General features: G+C 40.9%; 1 protein-coding gene across 5 annotated transcripts in view; it reads right to left on the reverse strand.

Moving 5' to 3' along the window:
• Positions 1–3,554: 3,554 nt before the first annotated feature.
• LOC106883777 (uncharacterized) overlaps positions 3,555–21,133 on the reverse strand; it is a 102,321-nt gene continuing 84,742 nt past the window's right edge. For all 5 annotated transcript variants that reach the window (XM_089339618.1, XM_089339615.1, XM_089339614.1 and 2 more), the window contains exons 41-44: positions 9,111–9,278; positions 8,206–8,308; positions 7,907–8,074; positions 3,555–7,594 (exon numbers count right to left, since the gene is read on the reverse strand). In XM_089339618.1, the coding sequence (XP_089195744.1) occupies positions 7,428–7,594; positions 7,907–8,074; positions 8,206–8,308; positions 9,111–9,278 (606 nt within the window). In that variant the 3' untranslated portion in view covers positions 3,555–7,427. The remainder of the gene's footprint in view (positions 7,595–7,906; positions 8,075–8,205; positions 8,309–9,110; positions 9,279–21,133) is intronic.

Below are 21,133 nucleotides of genomic sequence, written 5' to 3' on the forward strand. Positions count from 1 at the left end.
TCGTTCAGATTCCAACATCACTTGCCAGGATATAATTCAGTTAAATGAAAAGAATCGAATTCTGTGAACATCTTGTCATTTTATTTGTAAGTGTTAAAATTAAAATTTAATTAAAATAAATTGAATTGAAATCTGTTTCTAAGATTTCCTCTCTCAACTTCGCTCATTAAATGTCCCAGCCAGTTTAAATTTATAAAACTAGCAATAATATTTAGATTGATTATAAAGAAATTTATTCTAGATACAGTTAAGGGTTACAAATTCCATATTTCATTTCACTTACATATCTTCTTGAATTAGCTAATCTATTAATTAGATTTAATCACACGCTGGTTGTAGTATTTTCATTACATAAGGAATTAGTTTTAAAAAAGAGAAAAAAGCTCTACACTTTGTGTTGTGTTCAAACATCAATTCGTCTATACTGGCATGGATGGACCACATATAATGCTAAATGAAATAAACAGAAAACAGACAGATCAGCTAAGTTAGCTCTGATATCTTACAGAACTATTCAACTTTTATATTCTGTATTTTAGAATTTTCATATTTTCTTCTTGTTTGTTTGTTTTTTTACAGTTAGTTTGGAAGACTAAAATTCCTATATTCATGTTATACATTTTCAGACATGTGAAGGCCTGAAAATGTCAAACATGAATTCATGAATTTTATTGATTCAAACTAATAAATGTAAAATGAAAAAGGTGACATAGTTGTGTATCTAATGAAATATGTATGTCTGTATTATTGTTATTGTTATTATTATTATTATTTAAAACAGTTTGATTTAGCAAGGAGCCAAATCAAACTGTTTTAAATAATACATGTAACTGCTATGTATATATATAAGTATGTGTGTATATATATATGTGTGTGTGTGTGTGTGTGTGTTGACTGGGGTGATGGTTTGTTTTGTTTTTTTGTATGGATGGAATTCTTGTCTGATAGCAAAAACACTTGAGGCAGACAGACAGAGAGATTATTGAAATCTTGCACCAAACACAAAATAAGAACAAAAACCATCTTATCCACCAATTATGCCATCAAATTTTGACAGTTTTTCAATAGCAAAATATTTCTTTTTAAAAGAATAATTTTCTGCAAAATAACTTTACAAAACAATTTTGAATATTCAAATGATGATTAACAATTCAGAGTCACAAAATAGGAAAAGAACTGCACTTAAAAAACAAAAACAATTGCTCAGTTTCTATAAATTCCTGGTTTTTGATTAGGATTTCAGCATTTACAGTATATTCCATAAATTTATATAATAATTCTAACATGTTGACAAATGCCTCACAAAAGCTCTTAATATTTCAAAATACCACTGGTTAGAGCCTCTAATCACATGGTTCAAACGCCAAGCTGCACCACTTGGACACAACAACATTACTGCTCCTTTTCAGTAACATAAATATCGACAACATTTTCTTTCATTAACAAATATCACATGATTTCAGCTTTGAAATACAACATTGATTTAACAGAAAAAAAAAAAAAATTATGAAAAAATGAAGAAAAAATTTTCTCTTTGTTATCATTAGTACGGTATATATCTCTCATATATATACAAATGTGTGTGTGTACGTTTATGCACATAAAGTATATGTGTATAAAAACACACCGTATAAGTCTGTGCGAATATATTCTCTAAAACTGAATGCTACAAAATTTACAGTTACTTTCAGACTTAACACTTGTGTTAGAATGGGGGAAGCTGATGAAGGAGATGTCCTCTATGTGGCCTGTGTGTTTTCTGTACTCGTTTATCATTTTGTCTACGTTTTGTTTACAATGTCCTGTACCCAGATATGCATCTATATATACAGGCAGATGTAAGTATGTACATACATGTACGTATATATGCATATACTCATTTATTATTTGTATTATATATATATATATAGGTAATAATAATAAAGTTCGTCAGAAGAAATGAATGATATGTTCCTTAGTTTATTTATGTACAGGTATTTGGAATTTTTCAAGGAAACGAAATGAATAAAGCAAGAAAGTAAAATATTTAATCATATTACATTTAAGAATTTTCTATCAAATGTAAATATTTTACTTTATTTCATTTTATTTCCTTGGAAAATTTGAAGATTTTCTGTATTTCTATATAAATAAACTCTAGAATAATTCCTTCATTTCTTCTAACCATATTATTCTTACCAATATACTTATTCTGTACATTATCAAAAATGTTTTATTCCTATATATATATATATATATATATATATATATATATAAGAGGTAGGCCCAGGAAGACCTGGGCTGAGGTGGTGAGGCAAGACCTTCGTACATTGGGCCTCACCGAGGCGATGACTACGGACCGAGACCTTTGGAAATGGGCTGTGCGTGAGAAGACCCGGCAAGCCAAGTAAGATCGTTGCCAGTGCCCCTGGACTGGTTCTTGTGCGGGTGGCACATGAGATGCACCATTTTGAGCGTGGCCGTTGCCAGTACCACCTGACTGGCTCCTGTAGGATTTTCGAGCGAGATCGTTGCCAGTGCCCCTGGACTGGCTTGTGCGGGTGGCACATAAAAGACACCATTTCGAGCGTGGCCGTTTTCGTGCGGGTGACACGTAAAAGCACCCACTACACTCTCTGAGTGGTTGGCGTTAGGAAGGGCATCCAGCTGTAGAAACTCTGCCAAATCAGACTGGAGCCTGGTGTTGCCATCCGGTTTCACCAGTCCTCAGTCAAATCGTCCAACCCATGCTAGCATGGAAAGCGGACGTTAAACGATGATGATGATATATATATAAATAAATAAATAAAATTCTTAATACATTTGTGTTATTTTTCCCTGTACTGTTGGTTTCTTGTGAAAATTTCCAGTTATGCAACCAGAATTTGAAGAATGGTTCATACCTTTCTAGTTATCTCATTGAAAGATGCACACAAGAAACCAATGGTGTTGGAAAAGTAACGCAATTATCTTAAATGGAATTATTTATCCACCGATTCAGTGTTGAGTATTGTTTCAGTTCATTACTAATGTGTGTGTGTGTGTTTATGCATGTATGTATGTATATGTGTGTGCTTCTGCACAGTATCTGTCTAGAGAATTCCACAATGAGCTCTGGTTTTGCCCAAAGTAAACTAGAATTGTAGCATTTGATTTAGATCTAAAAAGAAGGGGAAAAAAAGGAAACTTTTATTTACCCTGCTATTACAGTACTGATATCATTAATTTGAGTTATACTTGTCCTAAAGAAATAAATTAGTGAGTATGCGTGATATTATATATATCCCATAATTCTGGACCATGGTTTACACTAGTATCCAGGAATTTGGATCTAGTGGCCTTTCATAGACTTTTGTCTTTGTTTTCACAACAAAGACAAACGCAAAAATCAAGGTAGGGACCTAATTAGTCACGATATATATAAGATGCTCTACCAAACTTTCAATGAGTGTATATTGAGCATCTTCATGTTATGTTTGGCAGGGGACAAAAAATGCAAAGCCACATTAGTTATAACACACACACACACACACAAATGTATACACACGCGTATATACTCAAGTCAAATATTTATAATCTGTTGAATGTTTTATTTGGTGTTTATTAAGCTGCCATTACACTCACATCTGGTCCTTAACTCATATATAATACATTATTGATAGAAATACTTCCGTTGTTGGTTCCTGTTGTTATTGTTGTTCATTTTTCACAACCATTTTTATTACCTTGCATTTGACAGAGCAAATTTTATATATGTAGGTATGAATGTATATTTATCAAGACAGTTGGTATTCCATATACAAAATATGATAATCACAAATGATTTTCTTTACATAGGCACAAAGTAATCCAGAGCTTATGGGGAGAGGGAAGAGAAGGGAAAAGCAAGGAGAGATGACATTGTCATTCTAAAGAAGTGATTAGCGTTAAGTCAAAATGGTTACTATTGAGAATTGAAACCAACTTGCCTCTTTGATGTTAAGAACTTGCTGTAGACCAATTGCCATAATAATAATAATAATAATGGTTTCAAATTTTGGCACAAGGCCTGAAATTTGGTGGGAGGGGGTAAGTCGATTATATCTACCCCAGTACTCAACTGGTACTTATTTTATCAGCCCTGAAAGGGTGAAAGGCAGAGTCAACCTTGGCAGAATTAGAACTCAGAACGTAAAGATGGACGAAATGCCACTCAGCATTTTGCCTGGTGTGCTAACGAGTCTGCCAGCTCACCACCTTAATAATAATAATAACAATAATAATTTTTTTTTTTTAACATAGGCAAGGACTGAAATTTGGGATGGGCTTAGCTGATTAAACCCAACCCAGTTCCAGACTGGCACTTTATCATCACTTGAAAGGATGAAAGGCAAAGTCAACCATGCTTGAGATATGGACTTGTATTGTAAAGAACAAGAACACATACTCCAAAGCATTTTGCCCAACACTTTAGCAATTCTGGCAATCTACTGCCTTTTTTTAATAACATTAACAATAAGGATTATAATAACCATAATAATAATAATAATAAAAATAATAATGATCTTTTACTAGTGCAAGGCCAGAAATTTACAAGAAAAGATATGCTCAATCAATGTCCAGTATTGGACTTGTTCTTTGTCCCAGGGTGATAAAAATCACCCTCTTGGGATTTGAATTAACAGTAACAACACAGGATGTAAGCAACAACAAAAATCAACAAAGCTTTACTCCAGGAGTACGTAATATAAAGAGTACATAGTATAAAGAGTACGGAGTAAACATTTAAGTAAATAAAACTTTACAAAAGAAAAAAAAATAATTTCGTTGGTAAGTCAGTTGAGCAAAATAACAAAAAAAAAGAAAAATGACAAAAAAAATCAGCAAGGTTGCTGGTAAAAAGTTACAAAAGGAAAGCTTTAAAAATTTCATTTAAAAAGATAAAAATAAAAACAAATAAAAACAAAAACAAAAAAAAATGGTTAAAAATTCTTTGAAAAATAATTTCCTTTTTCTTTAGTCTGAAGTAATAAAAGGGAAAGTATGTCAGCTTGATGGACAGGGATGCATAAATACAGGGACATACGCAAGGAGACATGCACACCCATATACACACACATGGGGCTGCAGTTTATTTTCTCACTAACACAATAAGAAAGCAAGATCAAACATAAATTTCTACCCGTATTCTAATCTCAAAAGTTTAGCATTATGATTCATCACTGTGAAAGACCGACATTTACTGGACAGAGGCACAGGATTTCACCAACCCTTCCCTGAGCTAGGACGGAAGAGGTGTACCCTGAGCAAGCTAATATTTTAAGAACAATCTTAAGAAAGACTATACGACGAGAGAAAAGCTGGTCACAGATCAGTGCTTGCCTCAAGTACAGTGACACACGTCTAGGTCGATATTTAGTATAGACACATTGGTCCACTTTCGATATAGGATCACAAGCTCATCTGCCCAATACTTAGTGCAGGGATGTTACATAATCAGTAGATTATACTGAGTAACTCCCAAAAACTGTCTTGGTTGATGCTCACCAATGGCACACACACACACATCATACCTAATAATGAGGAGAGAGAGAGGGAGAGATGACATGCATTGCCCTATGTACTTAGGATAAAGACAAATTTCAGAGAATCAGTCTAGTTATTGTCTTGGTCAATATGTTTCATTTGAAATCCTTAGTTTAGAATAGGGGCAGCTGATGAAGGAAATATTCTCTATGTGGCCTGTCTGTTTTCTGTGCTCTGTTTATGTTCTGTTTTTCATTTTGTCCACGTTTTTTTGTGACGTCCTGTACCCAGATATGCATCTATATATACATGTAGATATGTACACACACGTACATATATACTCACATATTATTTGTATTATATATGTATACAAATGTGAAACTAGTTAAGTATATTAATATAAATAACTCTTAGTCTCTTATGGCTCTAAGTTGTATTTTTATTTAAGTTCTGGCTCTTATAGTTCTTGGTTTATAGTTGTAGCTCTTATAGGTCTTGGTTTATGATGGCTTTATTACATATACATACATGTGTGTGTGTGTGTATGTAAATAAACAAACAACAGAGCAGTACTTAAACACATAGATTGTTTAGTCTCTAAAAGTATTGTTGATGTTTACTTAATTCTATTGTTCAATACACCCTGTCTCTCTAGCCATGTATATCTTACACACCTCTCTCTCTCTCTCTCACACACACACACGCACACACACGCACGCGCACACACGCACACACACACACACGTGTGTGTGTGTGTGAATGGAAACTCACTGCCATCTATATCCTATCTTCCACGCCAGAGATTTAAAACACAGTCAATCATATAATGAATCATAAACAAATGAAATAATGCTTTGCAAATTAATTTTCCAGTTTACCTCACCACTCTGTGTACAGGTACAACACCAGCTTTTTGGATATGAATGGTCCAGAACCTCTTAAAATCTGCACTAATTTACAAGAGGGAACTTCAAATTCCTCCAGCTACCAGATTAGTTTATACTGGTACCTTGCACAGTTCAGTATTAATAGATTTGTACAAATAACTTTATTTCATTTATTTAATTAATTATTAGTTTCAAATTTTAGCACAAGGCCAGCAATTATGGGGGAGGCACTAGCTGATCTCATTGACCCCAGTGTTCCACAGGTACTTTATTTTATCGACCTGTTAAGCATTTTGCGTGGCATGGTAACAATTCTGCCTTCTGTAATTAGATTATCTAATGTCTGTATAATTTAGAGCAGCGTTTTTCGAACTGTGAGTCCTGACCCTGACCCTTCAGTGGGGTCATGACAAAAAAGAAGGAAAGAAAAAAAACGCAAGTGCAGAATATAAAGCAGTGTTTTTCGAACTGTAGGTGACGACAAAAACGTCTGAAAAACTCTGATTTAGAGTGTGTTGAACAAGGTGACCAACCCTATTTTGGGTGGGTGGGGGGGGGAAGAAAAAAAATCAGTAATCTGGAAATGGTTCCAGAAAAATCGATGTTGTACCTGTAGCATGGCACACCACTTGTGTATAAAAGGCAGCATACCAGAATTGGTATGGGGAAGAGGTGGAGGCGGGGTGGGGGGGGGGGTGGAATAATTCTCAGAGTGAAATTTCATTTTATGCTTCAACTGTCAACAATGTAAATTTTATTTGTTTTACAACTACAATAGCAACAACAAGTCCCTAAAAATATTAACATAATTAAACATATAACAAACACTACACCCTCACCAAGCAACAATGGTTATTTGTCTTCTGATTTGTTTTTGTTTTTGGTTTTTTTAAAAAATTTTTCTTTGTTAATTTTTTCCTTTTTTTGTTTTTAACTTCTTTTTGCTAAGAGCACAACACAGCACCAAACATCCAGAAACACTTTAAAGATTGCTTCAGGCCAAGAATCGAGGTCTGGTTTCAGGGGGGGGAGGGTCAGTGGCTTCTCCATCCATCCTCAGCTTACTGTGATACCGTTCATCAAAGGTGTGTCTATGACTAACTGCACCACTCCTCCTGGGCCCGGTAGCGACAAGATGCCCATCAGGTCCTTATCTATCTGTCGTGCTGCTTGTCTGCCTTCGTGTATTGCCCACACCACCAGCGACTGACCACGACGACAATCTGAAACAAAAAATTAAGCAAGTCCACATTTATTTAAATTAATTCTTTCTAAGTTTGGCACAAGGCCTGCAATTTTTGAAGAGAGGTGGGGGGAAATTGATTACATCGATCCCACCTGCTCCCTTGTAATAAAATTAAGGGGGTCCTTTTTTTTAAATGAATTTGTCAGTAGGAAGGCTGTGCCTGTGACCTTCACAATAAAATATAATAAAACATTTGGTCCAGTAAGTAAGTTCAACTACGCAGGTCAGAAATGAAAATAAATCCAAATTTAACAGAAAGGAAAACAAAAAAAAAAGTGTATTTACTTACCTCCAGCTGCATAAACACCAGGGATATTTGTGGAGTATTTATTTTTGGGAGTTTCACAGTTGCCTCTGGGATCAAGTTTTATTTCCAGTTCATTGAGAATGTCTTTTTCTGGTCCCAGAAAACCCATGGCAATAATCACTAGGTCACATTCATATATCTTCTCAGTTTCTGGAAAAATCAATATCACAGATTGTCAATAGGTATGGATAAATATCAAATAATAGTAGTAAAGACATCACTAGTTTTCCTACCCATCAGACAGTAAACCCTAGGTGTACAGTGTAATTCATCATGGTTACCTGGTAATTCAGTCATCTGGTACCGTCCATTTTCATCTTTCTTCCACTCAACATGGACAGTTCGAACACCACGCACATTTCCATTGCCATCATCCAGAAATCCCTAGAAAAAAGGGAAATTTAAATAAATAAAATTTTTATATCAAAATCCTCTTCTTTGTTATTTTGTTGTCTTGTTTTTGTTAAATATTCTTTTATTAATAGTCCTTACTTGACCTTGGATGTGATAAAGGTCACAAGAAGGACTTGGTTGTTACTTGTTACTATTAAATTATTTCATGTGAAAGTCTTTTTTAGAGTCTGTGTTGCAGTGCTTATAAGCTGAAAGACATGCACGCTCAGACACACACATAAACAAACAATCTAAAAAAGAAACTTTGTATTATATATATATATATTTACATATAGTCTCTTTCTGAAGTCTGTATAGTGTTGACAGACTTGCACTTAAAATTCCTGCATTTTTAATCAAAACTTGTTAGTTACTATGTTGACAACACTATCTATCTATCTATCTATCTTTTAGACACACACTCTCTCATTCACTGTATTTCTCTCTCTCAACAACAAATTTTTCTCCTCCCCTTCTTCCTTCCTTCTAAGCAGATGTTGATGAGTTCAAAAATGAATGAAAGCACTAATAAAGAATTATCCAAAATTCTGACTGCCTCCTTTTTTTTCTCTCTCTCTACACACACCACTATATTTGCACATGTTACTCTATATATACACAATACATACACACACAGTCCAGAAGTTAATAAAGGCTGCTATGATCACAGACAGTAGCAGTGTGTATTACACAGACACACACTCACGTTACTACATGAACACACACATGCAATGCTGAAGATAAGGCGAACTACAATAATAGATCGCAGCATTCAGTGGAATATTTTACTTACCTTACTCAGAATATTGAATATCCTGGGATCATGGCCAAATCTGTGAGCAACCTCAGCATGGCCGTAATCAACTCTGAAGACTTTTGGCCAGAGGGGCCAAGGGTTATCATCAGCACGAGATGGTGGTGGAGGCGGCAAGATTTCAAAGTTTATCACGCTTTTAGCTCCCTGAAAAACAAAAGAGAAATGTCACTCATTTATTTCAGTGTGTTCAATAAGTACAAAGATGAATCACTCCTGTTGGTTGCAGCACATAAAGGACTTGTCAACTTCTATTCTACATAAGGTTAAAAGATACAAACATATATATATATATATATATATATATATATATATTTTTTTATTTATACATATATTTTTATTTATTTATACTTATATTTATACATATATATAAATACAATTATAAATAAATAAATATATATATATATATTAGAAATATAATATTTCTAAATCTCTCAGAGAGATTTAAGCAGTAGTGGAGCAATAAAGTTGTAGTATATTGTCAACTTAATGTGACAATCCCAATAAGGGAACACACTACTGCCGTTTAGCCCTAGGAAGCTGGACCGCTTCCTGTCGGCCTTGACACAATTACTGTGTCCTTAAGTTTGCGAGGGGGAGACAAGCTCCTCCACCCAGCCTAACCAGCATTCAGGGACATGTTTCTGAGTCTTTGCTCGTCACCAGCGTGAAGTAGCTTACCAGCTGGATAGAGAGGCCCGTTTCGCCTTCGCAAACTTATATAAATCATAGTGAAGTTTATTCACTGATCAGCAATTTAGAAATATAATATTTCTAAATCTCTCAGAGAGATTTAAGCAGTAGCGGAGCGATAAAGTTGTAGTATATTGTCAACTTAATGTGACAATCCCAATAAGGGAACACACTACTGCCGTTTAGCCCTAGGAAGCTGGACCGCTTCCTGTCGGCCTTGACACAATTACTGTGTCCTTAAGTTTGCAAGGGGGAGACAAGCTTCTCCACCCAGCCTAGCCAGCATTCAGGGACATGTTTTTGAGTCTTTGTTCGTCATCAGCGTGAAGTAGCTTGCTAGCCGGATAGAGAAGCCCGTTTCGCCTTCGCAAACATATATAAATCATAGTGAAATTTATTCACTGATCAGCAAAATTAGAAATACAATATTTCTAAATCTCTCGGAGAGATTTAAGCAGTAGTGGAGCGATAAAGTTGTAGTATATTGTCAACTTAATGTGACAATCCCAATAAGAGAACACAATACTGCCATTTAGCCCTAGGAAACTGGACCGCTTCCTGTCGGCATTGACACAATTACTGTGTCCTTAAGTTTGCGAGGGGAAGACAAGTTCTTCCACTCAGCCTAGCCAGCATTCAGGGACATGTTTCTGAGTCTTTGCTCGTCATCAGCCTGAAGTAGCTTGCCAATTCTCTTTATTACGATAATAAAATATCATACATAGATGGGACAATACAGGACACTACAAACATTTAAGAATTGTCATTTAGTGAGTCTTTTTAGCTTTTTTTAAAAAAAATATACGTTTAAAAATATATATATTTAAAAATTTTTCTACATAACTTTGAATATTTTCAATGGTTTACACCTAATTCCAGGGTACACCAGTCTACACCTTTGTATTTTTTTCAGGAAAGTTTTAAGTAGGGCCGCTCACTCGCAACTTCCTTCCTACTTCCTTCCATCTTTCCTCATATACTCTTCTAGACAGGTGTCTTCTCTCCAGCCCTATCTTGCTTTTCAGGTGGTACCTGAAATAGTATAGCATTCCAGGGCCGGAGATGAAGGTTCTTGTCTTCATACCTTGCATTCGAGTTCTCCATGCACACTCTTTCATAACTGCGACTGTACATAGGAAACAAGCCTCACCTTCCTTAGGTAGTCCGGCGGGCGGTGCATTCTTAATCACAGACTCAGCCGATAGCTGTACTCTTCCTAGGTGCGACAGCACGTGTTCGACGTAAATTGTCATCTCCGAAAGATGGGTGCACTGAACAAGAGCGTGCAGGATGGTTTCCTTCTCCTGCCCGCATCTTGGACATTCGGGTGGCACTGAAATCCCGTGCCTGGACAATTTCTCGTGGACAGGTAAAGCATTCCTGAAACACTGCCAATTCAGGGATCTTTGGTAATTATCCAAATACCCCGCCCTGAAAGTGTTCCGAAACAGGTTGGATAGCTGGTTCTCATCGAGCCCCAGTGTCTCTCCTAGCACGTCGTCACTTTTAAACTCTACCAACCCTTTGTAAAACGCAGAGGTGGTATTCCCGCTGTCGGCCTTACCCGCCTTGTGGATTAGCTCAAGTGCCTGCCGGCATTCCTTTTGCCATTCAGTCGATTTCTGTCTTTTAATTAAACCGGGTTTAAATCCCTCTAGAGAGGCTGGTCGTGGAAAGAATTCCTCGGCGAGCAAATTCCACACCTGACCACCGTCCAGGTAAGACCAGAGATGCCTTAGTCTCAGTGCATATTTGCACATCAACAACCACGGCATCCCTAGGCCACCCTTTAACGGTTCCTGACAGCACACGGAGCGCCTCACAAGCGGCTTTCCCCTCCACAAAAAGCGGAAGAGAATCCGAACCAGCTTGTTTAGCCACAAATCAGGGCAGGGGACGACGGTGAGGCGGTAGGTGATAACTGACGCAATAAACGTCTGCACCACCTCCGCCCTTCCTTTCAGGGACAGCGCCCTTCCAGACCAAGTCCGGGATAGCGCTTCTACCCTGTTCGTCACCTCGCTCCAATTTTTCTCCGTCTGGGAGTCCGGACCAAACCAAACTCCGAGCAACTTAACAGGGCCATCCGTCCAGTGTCCAACAACACTGGACGTTATCGGCTTGCTGCTCCAGGTGCCGAGCCGCAAACCTACAGACTTGTCCATGTTAACTTTTGCCCCTGCCACCGTCTCGTATCTTCTGATTGCCTCTGCTACGCGAGGTAGCTGAGTCATCTTGGATACGGTGATGGTGACGTCATCCGCATACGCCGAAACACCTTTACCACATCCGATTTCATTAGTGGTGCTTCCCAACTTCTCCAACCTCCGCAACAATGGCTCGAGAGACAGAACATACAGAAGCGGAGACAGGGGGCACCCTTGACGGACTGAACGCCTGATCTCAAACGGCTCCGACAGGTAACCGTTCACCTGAACCGTGGATTTGATGCCACCATAAATGGCCTTGATCCAACCGCGGAAATCCGGGCCTAGCCCAGCCGCCTCAAGGACTGCCGCCAGGTACCGATGATCAACCCTATCGAAGGCCTTACTTTGGTCTAAATGGACCAATGCCCCACCTTTACCGGAAACTTTCCCCACCCTGTCTAAGGTGTAGCGTAAGAGATGAAGATTGTCCTGGATCGACCTGCCAGGAATGGCACATGTTTGCGCCCCCCCGACAAGCTTATCCGCGACAGCCGTCAACCTTTTTGCTAGCACCTTGGCCAAAATCTTTAACTCTACATTCAGTAGAGTTATGGGCCTGAAATTACTGATATGGTCCCCCTTGCTCGGGTCTTTTCTGACCAGCGTTACCACTCCCCGACTCACAGAGCAGGGAATTCTCCCATTCTGTTGCCAGTTCGTGTACACGCCAGCCAGCAAATGTCCGAACAAGTCCGGCATTGTACTATAAAACTCGTAGGGCAGACCATCCAGTCCCGGCGACCTGTCCCGCGCGCTCTCTGCCAGTACCTCTTTGACCTCCGCAGCTGTGATCGGCCCTTCACAACGCCCCACTTCGCTTGCTGAGAGTCGCGGTCCGTCAGCCAGGACATCCCTTAAGGGCTCCCCATGGTCCAACGTCTCGTTCGTCCCAAACAACCGTGCGAAATGCTGATGAAAGGCCTTCTGCATCTCCTCCTGTCCTTCGATCCGGCGCCCCTGTTCGTCAATTAAAGACTGCACAGAAGCATTTCTGCCTCTCCGACTCTCCACATGACGGGCCCATCCGGCAACATTAATACCTTCTCTGCCTACCGCGCGTAACTTAGCCCTGACTCTACTACCTTCGTGTTTGGCTTGGAGGTGACGGAATAATACCGACCTCGCCGCCAACACTCTGGATGCAGAGCCTGATACTATGGCCTCCTCTAATTCCTTAGTTAGATTCCCTTCTACTCTTGCTCTCTCTAAACTTAGCTCTTTACTAAATCTAAGAGACTCTAAACGTATGGCTCTTTTGAGGGCGCACCACCATCTGTTATTAACGATGGCTCCGCATAATGCCCTCTGCACTAATTCCTTCACCCGAGCACGGAAGACTTTACTAGTCAAAATAGACTTGTTCATCTTCCAGTACCCGGGTCCCTGTCTATGACACTTAGCTAACTGCATCCTACATGTCACAAATTTGTGATCCGTGTAGGAAGTACAGTGAAATTGTGGACAACTAACTATATCCCTATCACTGTCTTTTATAATCACCCTATCTAAGTAAGACCTCTGTGAACCGTCGTTATTAGACCACGTCCACTGTGGAACGAACGGTTCATCCAGTCTATAGCGGTCTACTAGTTTATAGCTTGCTAGTAGCCTTTTTAGGCCAGGGCTTTCCCTTCTATTGATTGAGCCACCACTATCCACTTGCGCGTTGAGAATAGCGTTGAAGTCTCCTGTTAACACTAAAGTTTTCGACGTCGCTAGGAAATTTTCGAAATCTCGAAAAAAAACCGTTTGTCTATTTTCTTGCGGAGCATATAGTGCTACCAACCTGAAAGACTGCTTATTCGCGTGTGTCACATCCAGAACGACCAGCCTACCTTCTGGGTCTAGAAAGACTGCACTTACCTGTACATCCAAGCTTTTTTTGAACAGTACCACAACGCCCCCACTCCCTCCTTGACTCGGAGAAATAACTTTCTCGTAATCATTAAGAAGAGGTGAGAACGCCTGTGGGCCGTTCAGCTTGGACTCAGTCACAACACATATATCTATCTTTCGCGACCTGAGGTCGTTTAGGAGGCATGTCTGCTTCCATTTGGACCCCAGGCCACGAACATTTATACACCCTATCTTAACTTCCATGAAAAAAAAATGTTTACATTACCTTTGCAGGAGGGGTTTCACGACTTGCATCGTCCCCTCCTCCGGTATCTTCTATGACTGGTGTAGCCGTTGGTTTTAGAATAATTTTTTCTTTCACGACATGCTGACTCACATCAAAAATATCGTCAGCATATCTCCGTTTGAATTGTTCGTAGTGTTCGGCACTTATCCTCGCCAACCGTATGTGCGGCGGTTTACCTTCAATCGGTCCCATTATCGTATAGTTTTTTTTTGTTATTAGTTCGTGTAATACTTCGTTTTTGATGGTGTACGAAACAATTCTTTCTTGCGGGGGTTTAGGAGCGGGTTTCAATTTGGGAGTGAACGAGGGTATTTTTTCTTGTATGTTTTGCGTTTTTTCTTTTTTTCTTGTAGGGGGAGGGGAGTCTGGGCCAATGGGTTTTTTCCTTTTGTTTTTGGCAACTTCAAACTCCGCTTCTTCCTTACTTTTTCCTTTTTCTATTACGACTTCCGGTGTTTTCGTTTTTCCTTGTTTGTCATCTTTTTTAAGTTCAGTTTTCTCCGGTATTTCTTTCTCCCTTTGGGGAGGGACTTCTTTTTTTTGGTTAGGTTTTTTTATTTTAACACATTCGGAGCGCACGTGGCCCTTTTCTCCACATTTAAAACATCTGGGCCTCCGTCCCTCCACCGACACTCTTGCACTGAGACCTTCCCCTATAAATATCCTGTCTGGTCTGGTCTCGAGGGTATCGTTTGACGCTAGAACTATAAGCTCTAGCGCCTGCCCCTTCCAATTGAGTGCGTTCCTTCTTCTCATTGTGAGTACTTCCACTTGATCCTCCACGTCGTAAATTAAAGCTTCTACCAACCAGTTTACGTCATACCCCGGTGGAATGTCTTCTATTGTGATTTTCGCAGTTCTCCGGCCCAGGTATGTGGGTAAGAGCATTACCTCTTCGGTTTTCAACGTTTGTGTTGATACTACTTTCGCAATTTCTGCGGATTCGAATTGGGCCTCTACTGTAGCATTTCGAGGCCCTCTACCAACGTATTTTATTTTTTCCCACACAGGGGCAAGACACTTTTCAATTGCATCCGTTTTCATCATCATGATGCGCCTTTCTTTGCAATTGTACACTTTGTAGATAACGGTTCTTACCGCCAACTCTTGGATAGTTTCCTTTGGCGGTATTAACCTTGTTATGTCGTCTGTTTTCCTTATTAGGTTTCTGTACTTGTACCACTGTTCGGGTATCACCTCCATTGCTTCAAATTGTCCGCCTACGGCGGAAGAAAAACTGCTGGCCTTTTTCTCTTCCTTGGTTACTTCTGGGTCTACTTGAAATACTTGTGTATTATTGAAACAAATTTCTTCTTGTAAAAGAGGAAAGTCCTCATCACACAGTAGAAAGGTCATTTCGTTATCCATATTGAAAAAGTTTTCGTTTTACACGATGGTAGTTTGCTATCTCTCTAAAAGAGAGCAGCAAAAAAGAAAATTTTTGCCCCGCAGGGCGCAATTCCACAGGAACAACAGTTGAAACTTGACAAAATTCACACCAAACAGCAACAAAAAGGACAGAAACAACTCACTAAACTAGGCAGAAGCAATTCAAATCAGTACGACGAGCCGGAAGTAGCTTGCCAGCTGGATAGAGAGGCCTGTTTCGCCTTCGCAAACTTATATAAATCATAGTGAAGTTTATTCACTGATCAGCAATTTAGAAATATAATATTTCTAAATCTCTCAGAGAGATTTAAGCAGTAGTGGAGCGATAAAGTTGTAGTATATTGTCAACTTAATGTGACAATCCCAATAAGAGAACACACTACTGCCGTTTAGCCCTAGGAAGCTGGACCGCTTCCTGTCGGCCTTGACACAATTACTGTGTCCTTAAGTTTGCGAGGGGGAGACAAGCTCTTCCACCCAGCCTAGCCAGCATTCAGGGACATGCTTCTGAGTCTTTGCTCGTCATCAACGTGAAGTAGCTCGCCAATTCTCTTTATTACGATAATAATATCTTACATAGATTGGACAATACAGGACACTACAAACATTTAAGAATTGTCATTTAGTGAGTCTTTTTAGCTTTTTTTGAAAAAATATACGTTTAAAAATATATATATTTAAAAATTTTTCTACAAAACTTGGAATATTACCAATGGTTTACACCTAATTCCAGGGTACACCAGTCTACACCTTTGTATTTTTTCAGGAAAGTTTTAAGTAGGGCCGCTCACTCGCAACTTCCTTCCTACTTCCTTCCATCTTTCCTCATATACTCTTCTAGACAGGTGTCTTCTCTCCAGCCCTATCTTGCTTTTCAGGTGGTACCTGAAATAGTATAGCATTCCAGGGCCGGAGATGAAGGTTCTTGTCTTCATACCTTGCATTCGAGTTCTCCATGCACACTCTTTCATAACTGCGACTGTACATAGGAAACAAGCCTCACCTTCCTTAGGTAGTCCGGCGGGCGGTGCATTCTTAATCACAGACTCAGCCGATAGCTGTACTCTTCCTAGGTGCGACAGCACGTGTTCGACGTAAATTGTCATCTCCGAAAGATGGGTGCACTGAACAAGAGCGTGCAGGATGGTTTCCTTCTCCTGCCCGCATCTTGGACATTCGGGTGGCACTGAAATCCCGTGCCTGGACAATTTCTCGTGGACAGGTAAAGCATTCCTGAAACACTGCCAATTCAGGGATCTTTGGTAATTATCCAAATACCCCGCCCTGAAAGTGTTCCGAAACAGGTTGGATAGCTGGTTCTCATCGAGCCCCAGTGTCTCTCCTAGCACGTCGTCACTTTTAAACTCTACCAACCCTTTGTAAAACGCAGAGGTGGTATTCCCGCTGCCGGCCTTACCCGCCTTGTGGATTAGCTCAAGTGCCTGCCGGCATTCCTTTTGCCATTCAGTCGATTTCTGTCTTTTAATTAAACCGGGTTTAAATCCCTCTAGAGAGGCTGGTCGTGGAAAGAATTCCTCGGCGAGCAAATTCCACACCTGACCACCATCCAGGTAAGACCAGAGATGCCTTAGTCTCAGTGCATATTTGCACATCAACAACCACGGCATCCCTAGGCCACCCTTTAACGGTTCCTGACAGCACACGGAGCGCCTCACAAGCGGCTTTCCCCTCCACAAAAAGCGGAAGAGAATCCGAACCAGCTTGTTTAGCCACAAATCAGGGCAGGGGACGACGGTGAGGCGGTAGGTGATAACTGACGCAATAAACGTCTGCACCACCTCCGCCCTTCCTTTCAGGGACAGCGCCCTTCCAGACCAAGTCCGGGATAGCGCTTCTACCCTGTTCGTCACCTCGCTCCAATTTTTCTCCGTCTGGGAGTCCGGACCAAACCAAACTCCGAGCAACTTAACAGGGCCATCCGTCCAGTGTCCAACAACACTGGACGTTATCGGCTTGCTGCTCCAGGTGCCGAGCCGCAAACCTACAGACTTGTCCATGTTAACTTTTGCCCCTGCCACCGTCTCGTATCTTCTGATTGCCTCTGCTACGCGAGGTAGCTGAGTCATCTTGGATACGGTGATGGTGACGTCATCCGCATACGCCGAAACACCTTTACCACATCCGATTTCATTAGTGGTGCTTCCCAACTTCTCCAACCTCCGCAGCAATGGCTCGAGAGACAGAACATACAGAAGCGGAGACAGGGGGCACCCTTGACGGACTGAACGCCTGATCTCAAACGGCTCCGACAGGTAACCGTTCACCTGAACCGTGGATTTGATGCCACCATAAATGGCCTTGATCCAACCGCGGAAATCCGGGCCTAGCCCAGCCGCCTCAAGGACTGCCGCCAGGTACCGATGATCAACCCTATCGAAGGCCTTACTTTGGTCTAAATGGACCAATGCCCCACCTTTACCGGAAACTTTCCCCACCCTGTCTAAGGTGTAGCGTAAGAGATGAAGATTGTCCTGGATCGACCTGCCAGGAATGGCACATGTTTGCGCCCTCCCGACAAGCTTATCCGCGACAGCCGTCAACCTTTTTGCTAGCACCTTGGCCAAAATCTTTAACTCTACATTCAGTAGAGTTATGGGCCTGAAATTACTGATATGGTCCCCCTTGCTCGGGTCTTTTCTGACCAGCGTTACCACTCCCCGACTCACAGAGCAGGGAATTCTCCCATTCTGTTGCCAGTTCGTGTACACGCCAGCCAGCAAGTGTCCGAACAAGTCCGGCATTGCACTATAAAACTCGTAGGGCAGACCATCCAGTCCCGGCGACCTGTCCCGCGCGCTCTCTGCCAGTACCTCTTTGACCTCCGCAGCTGTGATCGGCCCTTCACAACGCTCCACCTCACTTGCTGAGAGTCGCGGTCCGTCAGCCAGGACATCCCTTAAGGGCTCCCCATGGTCCAACGTCTCGTTCGTCCCAAACAACCGTGCGAAATGCTGATGAAAGGCCTTCTGCATCTCCTCCTGTCCTTCGATCCGGCGCCCCTGTTCGTCAATTAAAGACTGCACAGAAGCATTTCTGCCTCTCCGACTCTCCACATGACGGGCCCATCCGGCAACATTAATACCTTCTCTGCCTACCGCGCGTAACTTAGCCCTGACTCTACTACCTTCGTGTTTGGCTTGGAGGTGACGGAATAATACCGACCTCGCCGCCAACACTCTGGATGCAGAGCCTGATACTATGGCCTCCTCTAATTCCTTAGTTAGATTCCCTTCTACTCTTGCTCTCTCTAAACTTAGCTCTTTACTAAATCTAAGAGACTCTAAACGTATGGCTCTTTTGAGGGCGCACCACCATCTGTTATTAACGATGGCTCCGCATAATGCCCTCTGCACTAATTCCTTCACCCGAGCACGGAAGACTTTACTAGTCAAAATAGACTTGTTCATCTTCCAGTACCCGGGTCCCTGTCTATGACACTTAGCTAACTGCATCCTACATGTCACAAATTTGTGATCCGTGTAGGAAGTACAGTGAAATTGTGGACAACTAACTATATCCCTATCACTGTCTTTTATAATCACCCTATCTAAGTAAGACCTCTGTGAACCGTCGTTATTAGACCACGTCCACTGTGGAACGAACGGTTCATCCAGTCTATATCGGTCTACTAGTTTATAGCTTGCTAGTAGCCTTTTTAGGCCAGGGCTTTCCCTTCTATTGATTGAGCCACCACTATCCACTTGCGCGTTGAGAATAGCGTTGAAGTCTCCTGTTAAAACTAAAGTTTTCGACGTCGCTAGGAAATTTTCCAAATCTCGAAAAAAAACCGTTTGTCTATTTTCTTGCGGAGCATATAGTGCTACCAACCTGAAAGACTGCTTATTCGCGTGTGTCACATCCAGAACGACCAGCCTACCTTCTGGGTCTAGAAAGACTGCACTTACCTGTACATCCAAGCTTTTTTTGAACAGTACCACAACGCCCCCACTCCCTCCTTGACTCGGAGAAATAACTTTCTCGTAATCATTAAGAAGAGGTGAGAACGCCTGTGGGCCGTTCAGCTTGGACTCAGTCACCACACATATATCTATCTTTCGCGACCTGAGGTCGTCTAGGAGGCATGTCTGCTTCCATTTGGACCCCAGGCCACGAACATTTATACACCCTATCTTAACTTCCATGAAAAAAAGTTTACATTACCTTTGCAGGAGGGGTTTCACGACTTGCATCGTCCCCTCCTCCGGTATCTTCTATGACTGGTGTAGCCGTTGGTTTTAAAATAATTTTTTCTTTCACGACATGCTGACTCACATCAAAAATATCGTCAGCATATCTCCGTTTGAATTGTTCGTAGTGTTCGGCACTTATTCTCGCCAACCGTATGTGCGGCGGTTTACCTTCAATCGGTCCCATTATCGTATAGTTTTTTTTTGTTATTAGTTCGTGTAATACTTCGTTTTTGATGGAGTACGAAACAATTCTTTCTTGCGGGGGTTTAGGAGCGGGTTTCAATTTGGGAGTGAACGAGGGTATTTTTTCTTGTATGTTTTGCGTTTTTTCTTTTTTTCTTGTAGGGGGAGGGGAGTCTGGGCCAATGGGTTTTTTCCTTTTGTTTTTGGCAACTTCAAACTCCGCTTCTTCCTTACTTTTTCCTTTTTCTATTACGACTTCCGGTGTTTTCGTTTTTCCTTGTTTGTCATCTTTTTTAAGTTCAGTTTTCTCCGGTATTTCTTTCTCCCTTTGGGGAGGGACTTCTTTTTTTTGGTTCGGTTTTTTTATTTTTACACATTCGGAGCGCACGTGGCCCTTTTCTCCACATTTAAAACATCTGGGCCTCCGTCCCTCCACCGACACTCTTGCACTGAGACCTTCCCCTATAAATATCCTGTCTGGTCTGGTCTCGAGGGTATCGTTTGACGCTAGAACTATAAGCTCTAGCGCCTGCCCCTTCCAATTGAGTGCGTTCCTTCTTCTCATTGTGAGTACTTCCACTTGATCCTCCACGTCGTAAATTAAAGCTTCTACCAACCAGTTTACGTCATACCCGGGTGGAATGTCTTCTATTGTGATTTTCGCAGTTCTCCGACCCAGGTATGTGGGTAAGAGCATTACCTCTTCGGTTTTCAACGTTTGTGTTGATACTACTTTCGCAATTTCTGCGGATTCGAATTGGGCCTCTACTGTAGCATTTCGAGGCCCTCTACCGACATATTTTATTTTTTCCCACACAGGGGCAAGACACTTTTCAATTGCATCCGTTTTCATCATCATGATGCGCCTTTCTTTGCAATTGTACACTTTGTAGATAACGGTTCTTACCGCCAACTCTTGGATAGTTTCCTTTGGCGGTATTAACCTTGTTATGTCGTCTGTTTTCCTTATTAGATTTCTGTACTTGTACCACTGTTCGGGTATCACCTCCATTGCTTCAAATTGTCCGCCTACGGCGGAAGAAAAACTGCTGGCCTTTTTCTCTTCCTTGGTTACTTCTGGGTCTACTTGAAATACTTGTGTATTATTGAAACAAATTTCTTCTTGTAAAAGAGGAAAGTCCTCATCACACAGTAGAAAGGTCATTTCGTTAT

The sequence above is a fragment of the Octopus bimaculoides genome, chromosome 22, assembly GCF_046866305.1.
Source record: "Octopus bimaculoides isolate indiv1 chromosome 22, ASM4686630v1, whole genome shotgun sequence".
NCBI classification, from domain to species: Eukaryota; Metazoa; Mollusca; class Cephalopoda; order Octopoda; family Octopodidae; genus Octopus; species Octopus bimaculoides.